This window comes from Podarcis muralis, chromosome 3 (genome assembly GCF_964188315.1).
Source record: "Podarcis muralis chromosome 3, rPodMur119.hap1.1, whole genome shotgun sequence".
NCBI lineage: Eukaryota > Metazoa > Chordata > Lepidosauria > Squamata > Lacertidae > Podarcis > Podarcis muralis.
In genome coordinates, this window is record NC_135657.1 from 19,614,393 (window position 1) to 19,639,561 (window position 25,169).

Below are 25,169 nucleotides of genomic sequence, written 5' to 3' on the forward strand. Positions count from 1 at the left end.
CTGGGGCTGGTGGGAGTTAAGAGTTCAACATCTGGGAGCCCCACATCTGCCAGTCGATTGATGACTTTTTACCATATGAATCTGTTCAGCCAAAGAACAATACCCCCATCTCTCTCCCCACCCTCTCCTTTCCCCCAACTGCAAGATGTCTATGACAAAAGTGTCTCTCCGCAAATGTAAACAAACTGTGAAGAGAACCATGAATTGAAAGTGGAGACTATAGATGTACCGTATTTTTTGCTCTATAAGACTCACTTTTTCCCTCCTAAAAAGTATGGGGAAATGTGTGTGCGTCTTATGGAGTGAATGCAGGCTGCGCAGCTATCCCAGAAGCCAAAAACAGCAAGAGGGATTGCTGCTTTCACTGAGCAGCGATCCCTCTTGCTGTTCTGGCTTCTGAGATTCAGAATATATTTTTTCTTGTTGTCCTCCTCCAAAAACTAGGTGCATCTTATGGTCTGGTGCGTCTTATAGAGCAAAAGATACCGCTCTTATAGAGCAAAAGACTGCTCTTATAGAGCAAAAATATTGCTCTTATAGAGCAAAAGATACATTTCCCTGTCTGTCTGTCTGTCTGTCTGCTTTGTAACACAAAAACCTTAATAAAAACTAATTAAAACAAACAAACAACAACACCACACACCATATGAATTTGGTTCAGGCCTTAAGATTGTCTTTGAAGGTTTATAAATCTATCACCTATCTGATACATGGGCATTGATGATGACAGCGCCTTTTTGGTAGTGGCCTCATGTTTTTGGAACTGCATCCCAAGGGATCCATCAGTACAGGTTCTTAAGCAAAACCCCCTGTCTTTCAGGCCATAGTTCACTGAGACAGTGGGTTGAATTTTAAATGGCTGCCTTTAAATTGCTTCCATGAATTTCATACTGCCATTTTCCAAAATGTTTTAAACTGCTGACTGGATCATAATGTGCTTTTTGTAGTTTACCCTGTATGTGTGTGTGCTTTCTATACAAGTCACACAGTGTGAGGGCTTTGCCCTAGAGGAGGCAGCCAGAATGTCTTTAGAATTAAGTTTCCAGAGAGTGGAAGCCTTGACATCGGTAATGAATACAAAAGCCACTTTCAAGTCTATGTGGCTTGACATTTTATCTTTATGCCTCCTTACAGAAATTCTCCGAGGAAATCTTCCCCATTTGTTATTGATAGCAGATCTCGAGTCACCTTTAAGCTGATCCTCTGGAAAGGGCACAAGGGTCTTTATGAGCTCAAAAGAGCATCTCAGGGATACAGCAGTAGAGCTATTTAGGTTTGAAAAACTTGTGGCTACAGATTGGACATTAATGGGTTCTCTTTCATTTTCCTACACAGAAGAGCTCTTCACATAGGAAAAGGTTAATGAGCAAAATGGCCCTTTAAAGCGAAAGAACAGAAATATCAAATACAGCAAGGCACTTGTAGGCTGCACTGTCCAGGATTTTTCCTGCCATCAAGAGGGCTATAGACTCTCTTAGAACTAAGGCCAATGGGGAAGGTCCGTAGCTCAGTGGTAGAGCATATGCTTTGCATGAGGATGGTCTCAGGTTGCATCTCCAGCATCCTGGCACATTAGACAGCGGCTGTCAGTACTATGCTAGATGGTCTGACTTAGTATAAAGCAGCTTCTAGTATTCCTCCCCCCCCCCCAAAAAAATAGTTATTAAAGTTTTCACAATAATAAAATTATATCTAGAAGAAATGAAATAAAAAGAAAGAAAGAAAGAGAAACAACAAAAGAAAAGAGAGGAAGGCAAAGGAAGGAAGTAAAGAGAGGAGAAAGACAACACAAATAATAAAACAAATAGGCTTCCAATATTTAAGGGCTGCCATATGTCTTGGTTTTCCTGGACACATCCACGAATCGGGCTGCAAAAATGGAGTCTGGGTGGATTTTTAATGAATTGGCAAATAGGGCAATCTTGTTTTCTAAAAACCCCCCAAAAATCCCTTAAAACTTAAGTTTTGGGCGGAGATGTTGCCAAAACAAAAACAAAAGCACACCCCCCCCCCTGCTTTGTCTGGATTTTCAATTTTGGGAATATGGCAACCCTAAATATTTCTAAGGCTTAGCTCAAAGATCCCTTCCCCTATTTGGCCAACTCATTTGCAGTTATTATAATTAAATTTATATACAGAGGTATCTCAGGTTACAAACACCTTGGGTTACAAACACTTCGGGTTACAGACTCCACTCACCTGGAAGCAGTACCTCGGGTTAAGAACTCTACCTCAGGTTAAGAACGGACCTCCGGAACGAATTAAGTTCATAACCAGAGGTACCACTGAATTCATTCCAGAGGTCCATTCTTAACCTAAAACTGTTCTTAACCTGAAGCACCACTTTAGCTAATGGGGCCTCCCACTGCCGCAGCGCCGTCAGAGCACAATTTCTGTTCTCATTCTGAGGTAAAGTTCTTAACCCGAGGTACTACTTCTGGGTTAGTGGAGTCTATAACCTGAAGAGTCTGTAACCTGAAGTGTCTGTAACCCGAAGTACCACTGTACTGCCTTTCATCAAAAGACTAAAGAACAGTTTACAACACGGAGCACGATTTTCAGTGCACACCATCATATCTATACGATATCATAATCTCAGTCTCTCACTTCCCCGCCATCTTTCTGCCGCTTCCATGTGGACATTGTCTTTGGCTCCCAATAACATCCCAGAAGTGGAGACGCCAGGGTGCTTATTCATGGCAGTTTCTCCCCCTTGAGGTGACTCTCACCAGATAAGGAGGAAGGCAGAACAGAGGCCAGAAGGCCCTTCAGTCCTGGCAACTCCACCATAGGGGCAAGACCTGCTGGGAAGTGTTGCTGAGTTGTATGCCATTTCCTTGAATAAAGAGTTAACTTCATTGACAAGGGAGCCTTGCATCTTTCGTGCTATACCTGCATCCATCTCCAGCCCTGAAACTGGGCCAAGTTTAAGGTGTTGGGCCCTAGACAGCTCAGGACCCGAGCACTTGAGAGACCGCCTTCTTTCTTATATATCCAACGATCTGTCGGAAAGTTGCTGCTCCAAAGATCTCAGAAGCCCACTGTGGTAATTTGCCTTGGGGCTTTGAGTGTGGCTGCACCTGTTCTGTGGAAGTGCATTCCTGTTGAGATAACACAGGCACACACTATCTGCGCTTCCTGGAAACAACTGAATTTTATTTTTTTTATTCCGACAGGCTTTACCAACTGGATAAACGAGTCTTTGCGACGAGGGTCTATTTTGCAATGTTTTAGTTTCGTTTTAAATCAGTAGTTTCCAAGCATTTGGGGGCCACTGCTGCCCCCTTGGTTCCATAAACTTGTCCCCAATGCCGCCTACCCTATAAAAAGCATTTTTCAGAATAGCGGTTTGCATGACCCACTAAGGAAGAATGGCATTCAAGGCAGTAATAATTATATTGAACATTTATTCAATTAGAACCATTTAGTTGAATTAACTGCACAAAATGGATGAACTTGATCAAGGGATACCATCTTTCTAAAGTCTAGTTTTTATTTACACCTCCAGAAACCCCTGCCACCCCTTCACCTCTTGGTGCCCCCCCAAGATAATCCCACTGCCCCCTAAGGGGTAGTACCACCCATTTCTGGAACCTCTGTTTTAAATATATCCAGCTGGTGGTTGTTGTTTTGCTAACTGTGAGTTGCTGGGGGTGGGGTGTGTTTTGCTGTTTTTTTGTAATTAATGAATCAATGATAATAACAGTAAAGAAGACAAAGAATATCAGCATCCCCCACACTGGCCTCATTTCACTTTTAATTGAGCACCAGCAGACAAACAAACACACGAGGAATCAAAAGAGCTTAATGTCAACAGACCCCAGCTTTCCATTGGATTACTGGAAGTGCTAAAGACAACCATCTGAAAATAGACAAAGGGAGGTTTTTTGAGGTGCATTTTCCAAAACAATAAAAATTAATTGGGTTGCTAGAGAAATGGACTCTGGGCTGCCAGACTGGGTTTCAACACAGGATTGCTTGGAAAGGCACAGGTGAATGGCAAGCAATGCAGCTTGTACCACCCTCATTTTCATCCCCCTGTGTTTTGTACTGAAGTTCTCACCCTGGGCCAGCAGGGGGATACTGTAGATAGTTTTCACTCAGGTCCACATATGCAAATAAGGGATTGAAAGTGACGTTCAGTGATTGGATAGTTACATAAATTGGTTACTGTTGCGTTCTAGTGGAGCTCTATATAAGCAGGCTGGCTGAACCCTTCAGTTCAGTTCTGTTCTGGCCTGTGAATAAACAAGAGCTGTTTGAAGAATCGCTGTGTTGTCTGATATGTTCACCCACAACTTAACACCCTACATCATGGGTAGGCAAACTAAGGCCCGGGGGCCGGATCCTGCCCAATCGCCTTCTAAATCCGGCCCGTGGACAGTCCGGGAATCAGCATGTTTTTACATGAGTAGAATGTGTCCTTTTATTTAAAATGCATCTCTGGGTTATTTGTGGGGCATAGGAATTTGTTCATTCCTCCCCCCCCAAAAAATATAGTCCAGCCCTCAACAAGGTCTGAGGGACAGTGGATTGGCCCCCTGCTGAAAAAGTTTGCTGACCCCTGCCCTACATTATGGAGACGCAGTAGTGGGAAGTGCTGTTTCTCCCATTTATGCAGCCATTAAATGGATAAATGTAATGCCAGGAAAAGGGTGGCAGATCAAATCCCCACTAAACTCTCAGCCTCAGGTCCTTCTCTGTGAAATGGGGGTGGCACTGCCTTGCTGTGCAGGGCCTGGCGAAGACTGCCAGGTTTGCAAAAGAGGCTGGATGCACTCTCCATGCAAATAACCAAGAGCTGCACGCAGAGTGCAATTTTGCAAGAACAGGCACCTGACCAATATCCTTGGGAGCTTTAAGCCGCCGCATAAGCTGTGTGGGCGTAGAGGTGCTCCTGTTAATATTTATTGCTGCTTGTGCAAACTCCCTGAGATAAAAACCTTCGGCTCATTGCTTCAATATTTCAAGGCCTTTAGAAAAGCTGGCAAAGGAAACGCAGCAGTCTCTTTTGGCAGGGCACCTATCGGCCCCAGATCTTGCCAAGTTTGTGGGGGCAGGGGGAGGCAGGGATGAGATGATGGAGCTCGACAAGGCTGGCGGTGGGGGAGCAGAAGCAGATCTATGAAAGGGAGCAACAAGAAGCAAAGTCCTTCTGCCACTAAACCAGAGAGTAATCTAGAACCAGAAGTTCTTCTAGAGGTGAGAACTGTTCGAGGCGTTTCGTTTACTGCACTCCCCCACCCTTCCTTGCCTAGAACCTGGTGGGGGAATCGCTGCCTGATAACTCTTGGAACCCACAGCAGACTCGAGTCCTAACACCTCCATTTCTAGAAGGCTTAATGCATGGGTAGGCAAACTAAGGCCCGGGGGCCGGATCCGGCCCAATCGCCTTCTAAGTCCGGCCCAGAAACGGTCCAGGAATCAGCGTGTTTTTACCAGAGGTAGAATGTGTCCTTTTATTTGAAATGCATCTCTGGGTTATTTGTGGGGCATAGGAATTCATTCATTTCTTCAAAATATAGTCCAGCCCCCCACAAGGTCTGAGGGACAGTGGACCGGCCCCCTTCTGAAAAAGTTTGCTGACCCCTGGCTTAATGTGTGATAAACTTGCCGCTCTTAGCAAGGCTCAATGAATTGCTGGCTGTGGACTCACACAGTTTGCCCAGGAAATCAAAGTTGGCCTGATGAACCCAGGTGACCAACCACAGGGACAAATGTTGGGAGAGTAAGGAATAGGGTGCCCCTATTTTCATCAGAGAAATGTTGGAGGTCATGTTTGATCATGCCTTTTCCCTGGAAAGAGGAAGATGTGTGCAGGAACCTCTACTTCTTGCAAGGCTGGAATGTAGCCCATTTCCCCACCACCATCACAGGCATGAGGCCCCAGAAGTTTGCCTACAAACTAATATGACCTTCAGATTGAAAAAGAAAAAGTTGCTGGCTAATGTCCTGAGTCTACCTGCTGTTTGTTTTGATCTAAGAAATTGTGAAGTCAGGATGAACGAGAATCTTCTGAACGTCCTTACTGAGCGACAACAGCCAATGAGAAACAAGAGCACAACAAGATGACTCAATGGAATCTGGATTCATAAGCCCAAAGCAAGGAATGGACTGAGCACTTGGCCATGGTGTCGTTCCATTCATTTTGGAACGCTGCCCTTATGTCAGTAGCCACCAAATTGGCTGATGAAAGCCTCGGCCGTGGCACTTGCCAGTTCATACAATCTGCCAGATGAATTAGTAAGTATCATTTAGGCTTCAGTTAATCAGAAAGAGAATACATTAAATAGTTTAAATTATTAAGGATATTAAAAATGCATTACGAAAATGTTTATCATGAGCTATGCTGGCAAAAGCAGAATCGGATATTTCAGAGGCCTAAAAATAAATATGTCTCGGGTGTCAGCAACACACTCCAAGCGTGCTTTAAAGATTTATACCGTGTTAAATGGAGGAAAACAAGGCAGCCTCAGAAGAGGCAGGACAGCACTAATCATGAGTGAATATTGTTTGCAGGGCCTTAGGTTGAACTACACTTAAGGCCTTCATGCCTCTCTGACCGATACATAATTTCCTTGCTCTTCTGTTTGTGTTTGCAAAGACAGGTGGTAGCTCACGCACAAACAGGGACAATACCCATATCCTATACTCAAAAGAGAGCTTTGAGCAGAAATGAGGCATTCTTGGCATGCCTCTGGAGGCTAGCATTCACCAGCCTGGTGCTTTGGACTACAAGTCCCATCATGCAGTTCAAAACATCTGGAGGGGACCAGGCTGTTGAAGGCTTCTCTGGGCTATAGTAGAACTGGCACAATAATTAAACCAGCCTCAGTGATGAAAGTACAGGTGAAAATTCGAAATTTAGCTAAACGGAGCACTTTCTTTGAAAAGCATAGCTCTGCTTTATGAAAACTATGTTGACTTTAAAACAAATCCATAACACAGATCTTGGAACTGTTTTGAGGGTTTTTAGTCCTCAGGCCCCAAAACCTGCAATAATATTCAGCTTGGTTCCCTAGAATTATTATTACCGCTACTATTACTATTATTTAGATTTGTATACCACGCTTCATCCGTAGATCTCAAGGCAGTACACAATATAAAATTACAATTTAAGAAAAACAAAATACATAATAAAAATAAGAACAGAAACAAACTTTTTCCAGTGTCTTTAAGTCTTCCATTAATAGCAGAGTAAATTAAATTGTAATCCGCATCCCTCAAAAGATGGCAAAATATGTAATAAGGGTTCCCTTAAAATTACTGAAGCACCTTTGGCTTCCTAATAAGCAAGTCAGTTTGGAAAGAACATACTGAAGGTAGAAAGTTTGATAAGGCAAAGGCCTCTTTGAACTGCAACTACAGATATATGACAGAGCATCCCAAGAGTCCTTTCTGCTGCTTGTACCTACCTGCCTGACAAGAGCCAGCTGCAATGAGACGTAGAGGATGATTTGGTGGTCTTCAGGTGCCAGTTGACGTGCTCTGTAAAACACAAACACAGAGAGCATGGTACTGGTTCATTTTATATGTGTTCCTATGCATTGCGCTTCTGGAAGCCTGGATATTTAAGGAACGCCTAGAAAGCGGTGAAAGCGAGTAACAGTTTCAGGTTTAGCGGTATAGGAGATCAGCTTTGTGCGAAGATAAGACTCTTGAGAGTCCCATGGACTGCAAGAAGATCAAACGCATCCATTCTTAAGGAAATCAGCCCTGAGTGCTCACTGGAAGGACAGATCGTGAAGCTGAGGCTCCAATACTTTGGCCACCTCATGAGAAGAGAAGACTCCCTGGAAAAGACCCTGATGTTGGGAAAGATGGAGGGCACAAGGAGAAGGGGATGACAGAGGACGAGATGGTTGGATAGTGCTTTCGAGGTTACCAGCATGAGTTTGACCAAACTGCGGGAGGTAGTGGAGGACAGAGGTGCCTGGCGTGCTCTGGTCCATGGGGTCACGAAGAGTCGGACATGACTAAACGACTAAACAACAACAATTATTTATTGGGTGTCATTGCTCAGGGATTCCGAGAAACGCCTCCCAAAACCAGTGCTGTAGCAGAATATTGGCATTTAGGGAGGAAGCAAAGGATGCTAACACGCATATTGCATGCGGAAGGTCCCAGGTTCAATTCTTGCCATCCCCCAAAGGGTCAGACAGCATAGTGTGAAAGACATTGCTTGGACAGCAACACTGATCAGAACAGACAATGCTTGCTTTGACACAGCAACAGTCTGACTCGGTTTGAGGCAGTCTCCCTTCGTACAAATCCTCAGCACTGATGCCTGCTTCGTAGCACCTTCAGCTCTCTCAAACCACCCTGTCTCTAGCAAATATACAGTGGTACCTCGAGTTACAAACGCCTCAGGTTACAAACGCTTCAGGTTACAAACTCCGCTAACCTGGAAGAGTTACCTCGAGTTGAGAACTTTGCCTCAGGATGAGAACGGAAATCGTGTGTTGGCAGCGCAACAGCAGCAAGAGGCCCCATTAGCGAAAGCACAGTTTCAGGTTAAGAACGGACCTCTGGAATGAATTAAGTTCGTAACTAGAGGTACCACTGTAATCAGAAAAATACTCTACCTCTTCAAGTACAGTGGTACCTCGGGTTTAAGACGCTTCAGGTTACATTCGCTTCAGGTTACAGACTCCACTAGCCCAGAAATAGTACCTCGGGTTAAGAACTTTGCTTCAGGATGAGAACAGAAATCGCACTGCAGCAGCGGGAGGCCCCATTAGCTAAAGTGGTACCTCAGGTTAAGAACAGTTTCAGGTTAAGAACGGACCTCCGGAACGAATTAAGTACTTAACCCGAGGTACCACTGTACTTTTCTTAATGCTAGCAGGCTATTCTGCATCTGGTCAACTATGATGTAGTTGACCTCTCCCGACAACACCCCCTGTTGGCTACGGGTGGGCATCTGTGATGTCCGATTAGCAATCTTGCCCGCGTCCAAGCCGGAGTTAAGATATCAAGGAAACAAGCCACAGCCGGTGGGGAAAGGTCAAAAGGCTAAAAATAAAGATGGTTTAAGAGTAATATAGGACAGCAATTACATCTAAATAGCACAGTAAGGGAGATGTTACATCTGAGTCTAGGAATGCCTGCCACGTAAAGCTAAATCCCCCACTGAGAGGGAGCTCTGTCCAAACGATGCCTTCTTAACACTTCTGGTTAGTGCACAGAGAATCTGCGAGCAGCAGGAGGACCTTTTCAGTTGACTCTCGAGGCAGAAATATGCTTTTGCTGACGTGCATTTATTCCCTCATTAGCACCTAAAACAAGGGTAGAGGAGGAAGATGCCCTCAAGAGCTCCAACACAAGTAGAAGCCTAGAGATTGCTTCAGGTTTTGGTGTAAAACAAACAAAACACCTGTCAGTTGGGAATCTTTCTTCCTCACCTTTCCAGAGTCTCAAGTGCTTTTCGGTGCAAGTCGTCTTGTGTGCTTTTCAGGGTAGCTGTAACACAAGCAAAAGAGCATGAGAAGTTTTGTAACCGTTGAAGCAAACACTAAGCTTGAATGGCTTTGTGCTCTTTTTTTCCTTCCCCCTTTCAAAGTTGGGAAAAACAGTCCGTATGGTTCCTCAAAATGAACATTCCCCCAAGGTTTTTATGTTGTGGCGGGGGTGGTGGGGAGAGAGAGAGAGAGAGAGAGAGAGAGGAGAGTACGAACACACAGTTCTCCCTAGATCTTGCTGGAGAAAGTATTCCCTGCCTTAATTCATGGGGCTCTACAAAGTGATCACTCCTGTAAGACCAGACGCCTGTGGACAATCTTTCCTTTTTGAGAACGTCCAGCTAAAACTGGGCCAGATATAAAATGTCATGGCAAGTTAGAGAACAGCTCTCCCTAGATCAGGCATAGGCAAACTCGGCCCTCCAGATGTTTTGAGACTACAATTCCCATCATCCCTGACCACTGCTCCTGTTACCTAGGGATGATGGGAGTTGTAGTCTCAAAACAGCTGGAGGGCCGAGTTTGCCTATGCCTGCCCTAGATCTTGGTATCTTATTTGTTTCTTAAATTTTTGTGCTGCCCTGCATCCACAGAGTTTAGAATGATGCACCTATTCTTCCCCATCTTTAGCCTCACAACAGCTCTGTTGGGCAGCGCTGGGAGATAACAATTGGCCCCAGTGAACACCCTGGCTTTAGTGGGGATTTGAACCTGGATCTCCCTGGTCCTAGTCCAGCACTCCAGCCACTACACTCACTGATGGGGTTTAGTCCAGATATCGCGCCATATCTTCAGATGGGGGTTTCTTCCAGAGATCATTGCCATTCCAGATATCATTGCCAACCAGCCTTCTCTGCTCTTAGCAGCTTTTGTGCAGAACGCTCTGATGTGGAAAGTCCACAGAGCTAGTTTTTAGAAAACAAACCCAACCCCCTTTTCCAGTTTCTATAGGAGGCGCAAAACGTCCATTCTTTCCTGCAGCTGACTTTAGCTTTTCTCATTGTCTCTTGCTTTTAAATAGCTTCATGGGTTTGCTTTTTTTTTAAGTGATTTTTTTTTTTTTGCAAAAAGAGTGAAAAAAGCACAATAAAAATGGAACGTGTACGAAGGACCCTTACATTTAAAATGATGTCCCTAGTTTATTTTGCCTGCTTTGGATACTTTCAGCTTGGAGAAGTTCTGCCCAATGGCATTTTGTCCCTTAACAGAGCCCACGAAAATGGACATCACCTTGCTGCCACCGTGTGTTTTATCCCACTAGGTCGGACAACATGACTACCTGAATTAAGTCCATTCATTTCCATGGGTCTTCTCCCAAGTATGACTTAGCCGGATGCAACCCACCAGTTTCTTACACATTTATGGCTGCAACCCTGAAATGAAGCTGCTTTGTTCCTATAGGCTGGAATGAGATTCCAGCAGGACTGGCTGGATATGGGACGGCAGCCTTCGGTCTCCCTGAAACATATGCATGTGGTATCTCCCCCCTCTACCTGTGTGGATGTCGATGGTTTCCCAGAGCCAGGTTTTTATGAGCTGTTTGCTGAGCCTTGGCACTTCTGCGTGGTCATCTGTGCAAAGCTGTTGGAAGGCTGCCTGAAAGAGAGAGCTTGGGTGCTGCACCTGCTGTCCCCTCGATGTAGGAGACGTGTCTGTCGGGAGCCTGCTGGCTTGGGAAAGAGGGGACAGAACTTTGCCAGAGGCTCAGCCAGTGCAAATGTCCCCGGGTGTGTGTGTGTGTGTGTGTGTGTGAAACTCTTCTGGGATAGACTTTGGCTCCTGACCAGAGCATAAATTAGCAATGACAGATGTTGGCCAGGCAGTACCTTCTCCTGTCCTCTGCTTTCCTGAGGACGCTATCCCAGGAGGCCCCAAGGCTTTAATGGAATGCTTTGCACCACAGCAAAAAATAAAACTGAAAGAAGGGCCTTGATGAACTTGTATCTCTTAAGACAACAGGGAATGAATGGGTAGACTTCTGCAGGCAGTCTGAAGATGTAGAAGCTTGGAGGTGAAGCCACTAGTGAGGAAATGGGTGAAATTTGTCGTTCTTACGTCAAACAGATAAGAAAACGATGGGCCAATTCTGCCAGTTACTGTCAAGGAATAATTTTAGCTGCTAGCAGTAATTTCCGGACCAGCTCATGATGTTTCCTGTGCACGGTTCTTTCTAAATACCCTAATTCTATAATGAAAGGGTTCAGAGGGACTGAATAGGCAATAATTAAACCAAAGGTTATAACCAATTTACCCTGCAAAACAGAGGGATTTTAGAACAGAACCTTCAAATGTGCTAAAATTAGCACTAACTTGCATACATCTCCATCAGTTATCCATTCCCCTTGTACTGATTTACTCACATGGGCTGGAGTCACACACCAATGATTAAGAATTCCAATCGGGATTCCACCAACCCAGCTCCGCAAATGGCAGAAAAAAACGACACTCGTTTATCTTCTCACACAAAAAGCCAAGAATAAGTCCCAGTGCCTGATGACATACCCAGAAGGAAATTTCTGCTCATATATCAGATACAGTAACTAATATCAGCTAGACTCAAGTAAGATATGCCCAACTTAAAAATGGAAAGCGTAATGCTGGTGGTCAACAAAAGAGGTTTAAAGACTCTCTCAAGGCAAATCTTTAAAAATGTAGTATAAACACAGACAACTGGGAAACACTGGCCTGCGAGTGCTCCAGTTGGAGAACAGCCTTTACCAAAGGCGTCATGGGCTTTGAAGACACTCGAACTCAGGACGAAATGGAGAAACAAGCTAAGAGGAAGGCACGCTTGGCAAACCATGATTAACTCCACTGTGTCTCCACTGTGGAAGGACGTGTGGATCCAGAATTTGAATCCTCATCACTTATGGACTCACTGTTAAGATCGTGTTCATGGAAGACAATCTTACTCAGCTACGAGTGATTGCCAAAGAAGAAGAAGAAGTGTTGTTCATCATAAAGCAGGTTCTCTGGGCTTGCAATAGTAAATGCTCTTTTATATCAGCCAGAAACATGCTTGTTTTTTTCCATCTTGGGCTTATAAAGTCCTTGATTTCTCTCAAGTGGGCGGTTAGCTGAACCTTGTGGATGAGAAGTCTGATTATTCTCCATGATCGGCTGCAATTTTAAACAGCTGCTCCAACATGTTTTTCAGCTTCGGTTATCACAAGATGTGGCTTTCTTCTTCTTTTTTTAAAAGGATTCGACATGTCAGAAGAGGTTCAGAGGAGGGTCGCAAAGGTTATCAGAGTATGGAAAAGAAGTCCAGCGAGGAAAGGTTGGCCATTCCCTTACAGCAGACGCTGCAACCGTCCCTATTTCCCAGGGACACGCCACATTTTCTGGATCCCCTGTCAGGTCAATTCCTGTCCCTTTTTGTGAGGCTGGTCATTCATCAAGTTTCAGCTCTTACTGCATGATCTCTTGATGTCGAACCATAGTTTCCAGGTCATGGGAGGCAGTAGTTCTACTTTATTCTGCACTAGTCAGGCCTCACCTGGAGTACGGAATACTGGACACCATCCCTTAAGAAGGATGCAGGTAGGAAAACAGGAAAATAGGAAAGGCTGAATGGGCTTAAGCTACAGAAGGGTACACTTTGGCTTAAACTAAGGAGGAACCACTTGATGGGAAGAGCAGTCTAACAAGGGAAGCAATTAGTTAAAAGAGTGGGGTGGTGGGCTCTCTGCCACACTTGGATATCTTCAAGCATTGACTGGCAGGCTGTTGGGAATACTCAAGCCCTAGATTTCCTGCATCGATCTCCTTCCAGTTCTATGATTCTACAAACTCATAGAGGCTTATCAACAGCTATTACCCATGAAAAGCTCACATGAACCTCTCCTGCATGCATTGAGAAATGTACTCTGGAAAATCAGGCGCTTGCAAACAACAAGATGAGGGGAAACATCCACTTCACGTGTCTTTAAGTGTCTTATGACATTATACTGAGAAATGTATGATGTTATGGCTGCAGATACCTGCATTTGTGTGTAGGGGGGTCCTGCCTAGGAGATAGATAGATAGATAGATGATAGATGATAGATGATAGATTTTTGTTACTATCAAGCAATATATAAATCTTGTGGGATAAATTGCTGGCTGCTGCATGCACTTCTTAAAATGCACAAGCTTCAGGCACGTAAAACTGGCATCTCAGAAAGATTGCTGTGCGGACCACATTAGACAAGTCAAACACGTTACCATCAGTTGCTTGCAGGCTGTATGTCAGGCCCAAGGCAAGGTAACCCTTGGCTAAGAACTCTTGGGCATCTTCTCCCAAGCCAATCACCATCTTGGCAAAACGCTCTCCTTCCTCCAGCTGTAAGGGTAAGCCAATAAGAGAGACAAACATTACCGGAAGGGCCCCTTTGCAAAAAGAACACTCCTTTGGGGGGGGGGAATCAAAACAGATTATCATCCCTTTGGGATGAACAGTGCATGCAAAAATTGGTTCCTTTGATTCTGGAGGTAATATAGCCATCATGAGTTGCAGCCACCGACAGCCTTGTTGTTGTTGTTGTTTAGTCGTTTAGTCGTGTCCGACTCTTCGTGACCCCATGGACCAGAGCACGCCAGGCACCTCTGTCCTCCACTACTCCCCGCAACCGACAGCCTTATCCCTCCATAAATCTGTCTAGTCCAGGGTTTCCCAAACTTGGATCTCCAGCTGTTTTTGTACTACAAGTCCCATCATCTCTGACTACTGGCCCTGCTAGCTAGGGATGATGGGAGTTGTAGTCCAAAAACAGCTGGACACCCAAGATTGGGAAACCCTGGTCTATTCCCTTGTAAAAGCCATCTTAAACTGGTGGACAACCCAATGGCTGGTATTGTCAAGGTGTGTTCAATGGGGTGCTCCCCACATTCTGCAGACCTGCAGCATCCCCACGCCTGCTAAGTTTCTGTTGCAGTTAAAGGCCTAGGAGCAGAGCCATTAAAAGAAAGAAAAAACCTCTGGCACATGCATGCCTAGCTAAAATTTTGAGCCTGTCATCGGCGTTAACTTACAAGCAGGAAGGACAAGGCCTGCACGGGGCAAGTTGGCGGATGTTCTAAAGTTAGAGGAGGGGCTGCAGATGGGAGACGAAGGACATGCTTGAGAGTCTCCAAGTGTATTCCTCATTAGCTCACAGGATAGGCTGCAGGCCTTGTCAGCAATAATCGACAGTGTCAGCTCTGGGTTAAGAGCCAAGCAGCATAGCTTAGCACTATTGGACAGATCCTCCTTCTCGGAGACTTTGATTAGAGGCTCAAGTTTTCTTTAATGGTTTGACTTGGAGCTAAACCAGGTTAGACACCAATATTTCAGGGTCCGGTGGGAAAGCATTCTTGATACCCAGCCTTGTCAATAACTCAGCGGTTTGCTCACCTCCTTCGTCCCAGAAAGGTTAAACATAACTCGGCCTGCCAGAAATGCGCTTGCCACCCCGACCCTTCCAAAAAGATCCCCTTCTGTGGAGCCTGTTTTGCATTATGATTGTGAACAAAGAGTTCGTAGAATCACAGGACTGTAAAGTTGGAAGGGTCCGGGTTCTGGGACACCAAGCCGGAATAAAATTCCAGGGTGACCAAGAAGCCTCAGGCTACATTAAAAGTTCTGCAACCTCTCAGGGTTCCTCAGCTGTCAGAGAGAGCGAGAACAAGTTGTCATCCTCTCCTGAGCTGTAGGAGGTCTGCACAAATAACACTCAGCAAGATTTGCCAACAAGCTGTATTCAACCACTGCAAAATATAATAATCTGAGCTCTCCACTGCCATCATCGTTGATAGAAACTGTGTCTTTTGTTAGCAGCAGCCTAACTCCTGAAAGCTGTTTTCCCCGAAACAGGGGGAGGCAGTTTCCCACAAACCATGTCATTTTGCGGAAGGTTTAGGAATGCCTATTTGAGCCATGCCCACAGGCACAATGACAAGGGAGAAGGAACAGCAGGTGCTATTCCCTGGCAAGCTGCCGCCCAGCTGGTAGTCAGCTGGCACAACTTGTTTTGTGTTTTCCTTTTTCTTCTTCCTCAGGAGTCCAAGGCCTCATGCAATAAAATCCGTACTCTGTGTGTTTGTGCCTGTGTGTGTGTGTGTGTGTGTGTGTGTATTAAAGAGCTTTCATCAAGAACAACTTGCTGGGGACAAGAGCAGTGCTCCTGCCTTGGAGCAGAGGGGGAAATACTTCGAACAGCCTTTGCCAACTTGCTGCCTTCAAGATGCTCTGGACTACACCTCTCAGCAGGCTCTGCTGACTGGGGGCGATGGGCGTTGTCAGCCCTAAACATATGGAGGGCACCAGGCTGGTGACAAGGCAGATTTAGATTTTCAGAGGAAGGAGGTGTTGCTCAAAATTAAATAAATGGGAAGATGAAATGGGGAAGGGTTTAAAATGAAACCCCAGCATTGAGGCAAGTGCTTGTGGAGGCACAGAGGTAGAAGATTTGGAAAGTCTTATGCAGGAAGGTTCATAGCTCAGTGGCAGAACAACTGCTTTGCATGCAGAAGGTTCTCCAGTTGGCCTTGGTGGCATCTCTGTCTGCTCCATCATTAAAAAACAGCCATTCCAACCTCCAAGCATATAGCTGATATACAGTGGTACCTCTGGTTGCGAACGGGATCCATTCCGGAGCCCCGTTCGCAACATGAGCAGAACGCAACCAGCGTCTGCGTGTGCGCGGGTCACGATTTGCCGCTTCTGCGCATGCGTGGGTCACGATTCGCGACATCATTTTGAGCGTCTGCGCATGCGTGAGCGGCGAGACCCGGAAGTAACCCTTTCTGGTACTTCCAGGTTGCCGTGGGACGCAACCTGAAGAGATTTAACCTGAAGCAAACGTAACAAGAGGTATGACTGTATACTATGAAGTTTTATCTTACTACAATGCAGTGGTACCTCGGGTTAAGTACTTAACTCGTTCTGGAGGTCCGTTCTTAACCTGAAACTGTTCTTAACCTGAAGCACCATTTTAGCTAATGGGGCCTCCCGCTGCTGCTGCGCCGCCGGAGCACGATTTCTGTTCTCATCCTGAAGCAAAGTTCTTAACCCGAGGTACTATTTCTGGGTTAGCGGAGTCTGTAACCTGAAGCGTATGTAACCTGAAGCGTATGTAACCCGGGGTACCACTGTACAGAAAACTCAGTGAGATTTTTTTTTAATGTCCCCTTTAAATGAGCAAGGCCTGCCATGAAGGCCTTTGGAATTACAGGGTCCGCATTTCACAGCCTTTCTGTGGAGCTGCCGGGGTTTTTGTGAGTTTTTTTGCTATTGAAGCATCTGACTGACACTTCCAAGGCAATTTCAATGCTGCTGTCAGGGAACTGCCATCGCAGCCAGGAGTGGAGGAAGGGCTCCCAAGCGATGCCGGAGAAGGTCCCAGCAGGAAAAGAGGGGACTCAGCAACTGGGGAAGGAAATCAGCGTTACACCAGGGAGAAAGGTGGGCAGAGGCAGGCTTCGGAGAGATGGCTCCAGGACTCTTCGCCAGAGACCAGCGGGGAGAGCACGGGTCCTCCACTGCCCACACCCACCCTGCGCAGAAGACCTCCGCGCAGGGAGGCTAGGCGGAGACTATCCGTCAAGAAACTTTTATGTTGGAAGAAGTTCAGGAAACGCCCACTGACGGATTCTGCCAGTCACTGAGACAGATGCGGAATCAGGACTGTCCAGCCAGGGAAAGGTTTATCCAGGCAACCTCGCCGAGAGTGGCGGCAACTTACGCACGAGCAACCCCCAATTCCCATTACAGCTGCCATCAATGAGTTTCTCTGGCTGCAGTCCAGCTAATGAGACCTGCCCATTGTAAGCCAGCGTATGCATGCCTATCGCTGGATCAAGAAACTCAGGCATAAATGAAATCTGCGTCCAAACGTGCATCTGAACGTACTCCCAGATGTGAATGACATTTATGCATACTGCATTGTTTCCAGTGGAATATAAATGCTCATTGAAAGGCACATCCCCATCCACACAGTCATAGTAAAAGGAAGTATTAATACAGGGCTTATACAGCATGTCCAAACTACTTTACATGCATTACCATATTCATTTAATCCTAACACAACATAGGGCATGTTTGAATTGTTCAACTTTCAAATTCCAAAAATGGGGGGGGGGGGGTGCTAAAAAGTTGTAACATGACTTGGGAATTCAAAATATATTTTGTTTAAATTAATATAATGCAGTTTTGCTTGGTAAGTAAAATGTCTGCAAACTTGTATAGAAATCATTAAAAAATGATTTGCAGTACTTGCAGTTATATCATCATCATCATCATCATCATCATTATCATCATCATCAGTGCTTTTCTTCTAAAAAAAGGGTGCCGGTACTGCGTACCCTTGAGTACTCCCAGAAAAAAGCACTTACTACTACTACTACTACTATTACTATTACTACTACTACTATTGCTATTTAGCATTACCTGACATTTTCAGAAGGTAACATTAAAATTCTTTGGTTTTCCAAAAGCAGCCTGTCTACTTTTTCATCAAACATAGACTTACCAAGCTAACAGTTGCCCAGTTGCAATAACAAAAGCAGGCTTGAATTCCTCACATCCCAAAACATATTTTTTAGACTCCCTCACTGAAGAAATTTGCAAAAAGAGTTCACCCCCTAAAACGTCATGCCCAATTACAACCACCTTGTAAAGCGAGTAGTTGTTACCACACTCAAGTTTCAGAAGGAAGAGATTAGGCCAAGATGCCATTTGAATGGCAAAGCCCATCAACTTTGGGGTGGTCTGGTCACCTCAAATATTTTATTAAGGGCCCCTGATATGACCTCAGCCCCTAGGAGTTGACTCCTATGCCACCAGCCCTGAGGTGCCCCGTCCCTGAGGCATAGTGTATTTTACTAACTGCACTCCCTGGCGCATTGGGATTTCTGGATATCTTTGCTGCTCCCAATTAATATTCATTTCTGCTTCTTAAGCATTCTGAGATTCCGAGCACAAGGGCAGGAAAGTAAATTAAATGGCAGCTTGATTAACTAGCGAGAGAAAGTGCTCTGTGCTTTTCCAAACGTGCTGTAATTATTAAAATGATGTTTATTCCAAGCAGATGTTTATTCCAGAGAAGATATTTCTAAGTACAGCTTTCTTGAGTACAATAAACAAAGTCCAGCAGCTATACCACCACACCAAAGAATAAACATTAGACAGGGAAAGAACACTGGGCTTCTCGCTTATACGCTGCATTCTGGCTTCCTCTCTCTTTCTGTAGCTAACTGGCAATTACATTTCTAAATTTATTCCAAAACTAACAGCGTATTTATAGCTTGCTGGAAATGCACAGAATAAGTCGCCTTTGCAAAGCTTCCTGAAAAATGAAGTGCCTTGATATTTCCTAGCTGAGAAGTTGTTAATTTTCCATTAAATGGCCGCAACCAGGTACCTAGGTACACCTAGCTATTCACACTGCTGCCAATAATGGAGAAATTATCCTGCCGGACTTCCACTGACGGTGATCTCATTCTAATTTTATTACTCTGCAATTTGAACGCGCATAATGACTGTAATCATTGTATTTAGGAAAGAAGTCCTCCCAAGGCTGAAATATTATACTTTGCTGATGGAAGGAGGCAGAGTTGCTGATAAATGATGGGAACCATGCAGAATTTACGAGGGCGTGCATGGTGTTTTAACCGTTTCTGCTAACTTGTGCCCTGCATTATATTACCAGCCGATGGGTTTGGTTCCTCACGTTCCATTGCCATCTACATTGGGACCTGCAATTAAATGTCGCAGAGCGTGCCAAGTTCCTTACAGGGCTCCAGCCAGGCTGGAACAGAATCCTTATAGTGCTTATAAGACTTTTGGTCTGTGGACCTAGGCCTCCCCATTTGTGGCCCCCAAGGCTGCTTCGGTCAAGTCACACCCACCTGCCCAAATGACATCAGATATGGGGGGGTTGGTTGAAGACACAGTTCCCTGCCAAAAGCAGGGTTTGCAGGCATGTTCGGTTTATTGGTTGTAAGGGGGCCTGAAATGTTCTGTGCCTTTGCAAAACACTACAGTGGTTGTGTTCAGGATCCACCAAGGCGATGCAGTGGAAGAGTTTTCACAAGAGTACGGGGAAGAGAGAAGAACATAGCTTTTTTTCCTTTCCCACCCTCCTGAAACCTCCCACAATCTGATGCTGTAGCCTATAAATAGGTCTCCTTAAATATATTCCCAAGCACACACCCCGCCCCCCAAATAAGACTTAGATTATAAATGGATGGCTACTAGTCGGTCTTGAGAGAGGAAGGGAAGCTCTATGGCAGGAGCAAAACTGGTGCATTCAGGAAGGGCAGACACACACAAAATGCACATGCTGCCCATATTCTTTTAACACATCCCTCTTGCCATCTACTGTCTGGGCTGGAGTCAGACACAGGTTAGCACTAAAGTAATAAGTTCCCAGTAGTGATGTATGGAAGTGAGAGCTGGACCATAAAGAAGGCTGATCGCCGAAGAATTGATGCTTTTGAATTATGGTGCTGGAGGAGACTCTTGAGAGTCCCATGGACTGCAAGAAGATCAAACCTCTCCATTCTGAAGGAAATCAGACCTGAGTGCTCACTTGAAGGACAGATCCTGAAGCTGAGACTCCAATACTTTGGCCACCTCATGAGAAGAGAAGACTCCCTGGAAAAGACCCTGATGTTGGGAAAGATGGAGGGCACAAGGAGAAGGGGACGGCAGAGGACGAGATGGTTGGATAGTGTTCTCAAAGCTACCAGCATGAGTTTGACCAAACTGCGGGAGGCAGTGGAAGACAGGAGTGCCTGGTGTGCTCTGGTCCATGGGGTCACAAAGAGTCAGACACGACTCAACGACTAAACAACAACAACAAGTCATTGAAGCCAGTGAAGCCAACTCTTCATTCAAGTAAACCTAAATGCAGTTCAGGCCTAGTGGTCTCAGCAACCCTTGCCAGTAGGTCTTGCCCCAATGACACAGTTGTGAGGACTGGAGGTCCTTTCCTTCCCACCAGTCCCTAAGGCTCCTCCTCTCCTGGGTTTTCCCCACTCAAAAGTCTCAAACTGTGTCTGCGCACAACCAATCTCTATTCTGCTCTTTTGATTTCTCAGAGACCAGAGGGGGGAGACCCCCTGGATTCTCCAGCAGCCCCTTGGCGCTCCCCATCCTCTTCAGCCTCTGCTTCTGCCTCTGATTGTGGACTGCTCTCTGCCACAGACTCTTCCTGCTCACTAAATCCTGTTGCTCCTCCAGCTTCTGACATCTCCTCCTCCCAGTCTTCTCCTTCTGACCACTCATGGTCATCCCACCAACAATCCCCTGGCTCTGAGCTATCTTCCCCTGGGGGGTTCTGCAGCTGGTGCCTCCCACCGCTCCTCTGCATCCAGCTCGTCCGTGACATCTGCACTGAAATTGTGCTCCAAACTCTCTTATGTTTAAAAAGCAAAGCGGGTGAGGCTAGAAATCAAGGAAAACTGGAGGGGGTGAGTGTGTCATCTGCTATAGCAGGTGTCTCATTAAGCAAAGTCTATTCCTGCATGCTGCTTTTTGAAGATACAGCTGCACTGAGTCCATTGCACTAAGGCCTGGGACTTGCAGCTAGACCTTTTCAATGGCAGCATCGAGACACTGGAACTCATTGCGGGGGAACTTGAACCAGCTGCCTCTTTGAGCACCTTCAGAAGGCAACCAAAAACAGTTTTATTTGAGCCTGCTTTTTAAAAGCTCATTGATTATTTACTGATATATCGCTGCTGCTGTTTAGTTACTGCATTCTTGCCCTTTTTGGTGTTTTGCCATCTTATATTTGATGCTGGCCCAATTTATATTTGATGCTGGTGGAAAAGAAAGCTTTAAAATTATTCTACAAAAATAAGCATGTAAATGCTTTGCGGAACACCACGAAGAAAAGAAACAGCCCCCCAAAAAGAAAAGAACCCACAGCCAAGAACTATTATAGCAAAACGATTCCAGAATTTTTTGCATGTTAGCAGTTCAATCCTGTGCATGTTTACCCGGAAGCAATGTCTCCTGTGTTCAATGGGGCCCCAGGAAAGCGTACACAATATTGGAACCTCAAGAACAAAAACTTTATTCTACTGTACACACGAGCATCCTTAAGTTCCTTAAGACGGCATCCATTAATTGAATTGTCAGTGTAACTACCTGAAGAACTTACTTACTGCAATATTAAAATGTAGCAAGGCGCTGCCCCCTCGCAAAGGAGCACAATGCACTTCAACACCATAAAATATTAACAATAATATTTTTTTATAAAATTCTCCCTGGAAGTATTTATTTGACTGTGACAGTCGAGAGAAAGGGAGGCCTGCATGAGGCGTTTTATCACCCGCATTGTGATCCTGTAATATTTATTTCAACCCGTTAATTATTCAGTCAAATCAATTAAAAGCAAAACAATTAATCAGCCCCCGAGCTCTTGGCAACCGTCTATTTCCCTTCCCTGCAGCCTGCCACTTCTTATTTTACTTGATATTTCCAATGATCATCATCCGCCGCTGACTGCAGGGCCACCTGGTGGAGACGCCACTGGCGTAAACGGCAGGCTGAGGATTTATTAAAACCCGAGCAGCTAAACAACCGGCAGGTGCTTCTGCTGCCGAAGATTATCAACATTTTTCCGAGCCGCGGCTCCTCCCAGCCACCCCTATCGCGGTGACTGGAGGGTACATCTTGACAAGGCTGACATTTTGAACACACACAGAGAGAGGCCCTGCTGTTGTGACATTGGGAGCAAGAGAAAGGGAACCAGCTGCCAGCTGGAGAAAACCAAGCCTTCTCAGAAGCGGATGAGCTCCTAGGTACATTTAGGCAGCAATCCTGAGCCTACCTAAGGGATGCAATGTCTGACTGTAGTGGGGGGGGGGCTTATCCCCCTCCCCGTAAAAAAAGCATGCATGCTGGACTGGCTGCACAGGAGGAAAACAACAACCAAGTCTTCGTGTTCTGTTTGGAGGGGAATTGGATAGAGCAGGCAGTTCCCCACTCTGAAGCAGCGGGCAACAGCACTGAGGGGACCCTTGCACCGCTTTTCAGTGCAGAGCTGTAATTTTGCAGCTGTTCAGGCTCACTCCCCCCACCGCCTCTTCTCTCCTCCTCTCTCTGAACCGCACTCAAACGCCGCTGCTGTCAATGCGGCACCTAATGCATTATGTAACAAGCACTGCGCCAGCTTGCTTACCCAGTGCAGAGGCCCGATGCAGACCTTGGCGGCCAGGAGCGGGACGGTGGGGTCCTCAGGACGCAGCTTCGCGCATTCTTTGAGCACCGAGACGGCGTGGGCGGACTGGGCAGAAGGAGGAAGAAAGAAGGGGAGAGGCGTTTGGTTAGGCAATGCAGCTCCCATGTACAAGCAAACGTCACCTCTTCAATACTTAGTGCTGACTCCGCAGAGTTAAGGCATCTGAAAGAGAAGAATCGGGGTTCCCTGGAAACGGCATCCTGTGGCTGATAAACTTGCCTCCCCCCCCCCCCACGGATCAGGGCCACTGATAGGTTGTAGTTACTGAGAAGCAAGGGGAAGGTGCTTTGATTCTGCTCACGCCCCCCCCCCCGAGCCTCTTATGCATGTGTAGGCAAACTAAGGCCCGGGGTCTGGATCCGGCCCAATCGCCTTCTAAATCCGGCCCGCGAACGGTCCGGGAATCAGTGTGTTTTTACATGTGTAGAATGTGTGCTTTAATTTAAAATGCATCTCTGGGTTATTTGTGGGGCATAGGAATTCGTTCATTTCCCCCCCTCCAAAATATAGTCCCCCCCCCCAAGGTCTGAGGGACAGTGGACTGGCCCCCTGCTGAAAAAGTTTGCTGACCCCTGCTCTTATGTCTCCATTTCACTCGCTCCACACAGCTGAACCCTAACAATGAAATGAGTTCGTTTCCAATCAGATGGGAAGAGCACTAGGGACTTGTGGCCCTTCTGTGTATTTCGTAGAATCATAGATTTGGTCTCCCAAGGGTCATCTAGTCCAGCCCCTGCAATGCACGAATCACAGCTAAAAGATCGCTGGCAGATGGGCCACCCAACCTCCGATTTCCTTATGCTCCACAGGGGTCTTCTGATGGGGCACTTTGGTGGTCTCCCATGCCGCTGAGCTTGGCTTGGCTTTTCACATGGCAGGCGCTGCTGCCCTTGGAACTCCTTGCCAATAGACGTTTGGCGAAAGACGTCCCTGCCTTTTTCTAGGTATCTTGGAAGAACTGTGTTGTTTACACAGGCCTTTCAAACCTGAGATCCTTTACTGATCGGCTGTCAATGATGCGCTTGATGTTTTTAATTCTTCCTTACTGTAATGGGGTCTCTGTAATGGGGTTTGGCTAGCGCCCTGTGACATTTTCACATTAAAGTTTGGTTTAGTGTGTAATAAATAAAGAGGGTGTTCTACTTGCCAATGAGCATGGAAACTGCTCCCCAGCGAGCACCCCACTCGCCCTAGAAAACTGTCCTAATATTAAGCAGTCTCTGTCTCACCCCCCCCCCCCCCGCAATCAGAATCCATTTCCGGTGCATACAGAAAGCTCCTTTCTGCCAAAATTTTAGGTGCTCCTCTCTTGCTCAGCATACTGCAAGGCTGCCAACACTCCTATGCACAGTTTAGGTATGGTACGCAATTTCTGAATTTCCGTACTTCCTGCATTAAACAGAAGGAAGTACCGTATTTTTCGCCCTATAGGACGCACTTTTTCCCCTCCAAAAATGAAGGGGAAATGTGTGTGCGTCCTATGGGGCGAATGCAGGCTTTCGCTGAAGCCTGGAGAGCGAGAGGTGTCGGTGCGCACCAACCCCTCTCGCTCTCCAGGCTCCAGGAAGCTATCCGCAAGCCTTGCACGCCCGGGGGGGAGTTCCCCCTGGGCGCGCAAGGCTTGCAGGCGGCAGCCTGCAGCGCGGAGCATGGGGCGCCCTCCGGAGGATGCGCCGTGTTTCACGCAGGTGTCCGCAAGCCTTGTGCGCCCGGGAGGAGATCCCCCCGGCGCGCAAGGCTTACGGGCGGCAGCCTGCAGCGCGGAGCACGGGGCGCCCTTCGGAGGACGCCCTGTGCTTCGCGCAGGTGTCCGCAGCCTGCCGCCCGGCGCATGGGGCGCCCTGAAGCAGAGCGCCCCTCGCGCGGGGCAGACATCGGCCAGCCCCACAAGCTTGGGGGACAACGGGGAGGCCAGCGCCGCCATCCCACTGTTCCCCGACCTGGTTTTGGGGGGGAAATAAAGGGGGGGAATTTCCTTTATTTCCCCCCCAAAAAAGCAGATGCGTCCTATGGGGCGGAGCGTCCTATGGGACGAAAAATACGGTACTATTCTGCATCGGGACCATTGGATTGGGGGAGGGGGACGACAAATGGATTTGGTGTAAGGAGAAAAGGTAAGTAGAGACCCCTAATTTAGGGGCCCCATCATGAATGGTGGGAGATTCAGGGAAGATAAAAGCAAGTGATTCGTCACACTGCACATTGCACATACCCCACAACATTCCTCAGATGAAAATAAGGACATTTCTCACACAAACACACTCATACAACTGACCCTCCTCGCCCCATTTGTGTCCCTCCCCAGCAGAGCATTTCCACCACAACAATGCAACACGACACAACACACATATGCTCCACCATCCTGAAAAAAAACCCCTTAATACTGCTTTTATTTAATTCTTTGATAGATTTACAAAAAGGAAAACACACACCAATAAATACATTTTAGAAAGAAGCAAGATTAGACACGGACACACAAAGCATTTTTTTAAAAAAA

At 46.3% G+C, this 25,169-nt stretch overlaps 1 protein-coding gene across 1 annotated transcript in view; it reads right to left on the reverse strand.

Annotated features, from left to right (window-relative positions):
• TTC7A (tetratricopeptide repeat domain 7A) overlaps window positions 1–25,169 on the reverse strand; it is a 182,695-nt gene that overhangs the window by 95,493 nt on the left and 62,033 nt on the right. Inside the window, exons 11-14 of the mRNA XM_028724852.2 lie at window positions 22,613–22,717; window positions 13,668–13,785; window positions 9,405–9,462; window positions 7,416–7,488 (exon numbers count right to left, since the gene is read on the reverse strand). Coding sequence (XP_028580685.2) covers window positions 7,416–7,488; window positions 9,405–9,462; window positions 13,668–13,785; window positions 22,613–22,717 — 354 coding nt within the window. The remainder of the gene's footprint in view (window positions 1–7,415; window positions 7,489–9,404; window positions 9,463–13,667; window positions 13,786–22,612; window positions 22,718–25,169) is intronic.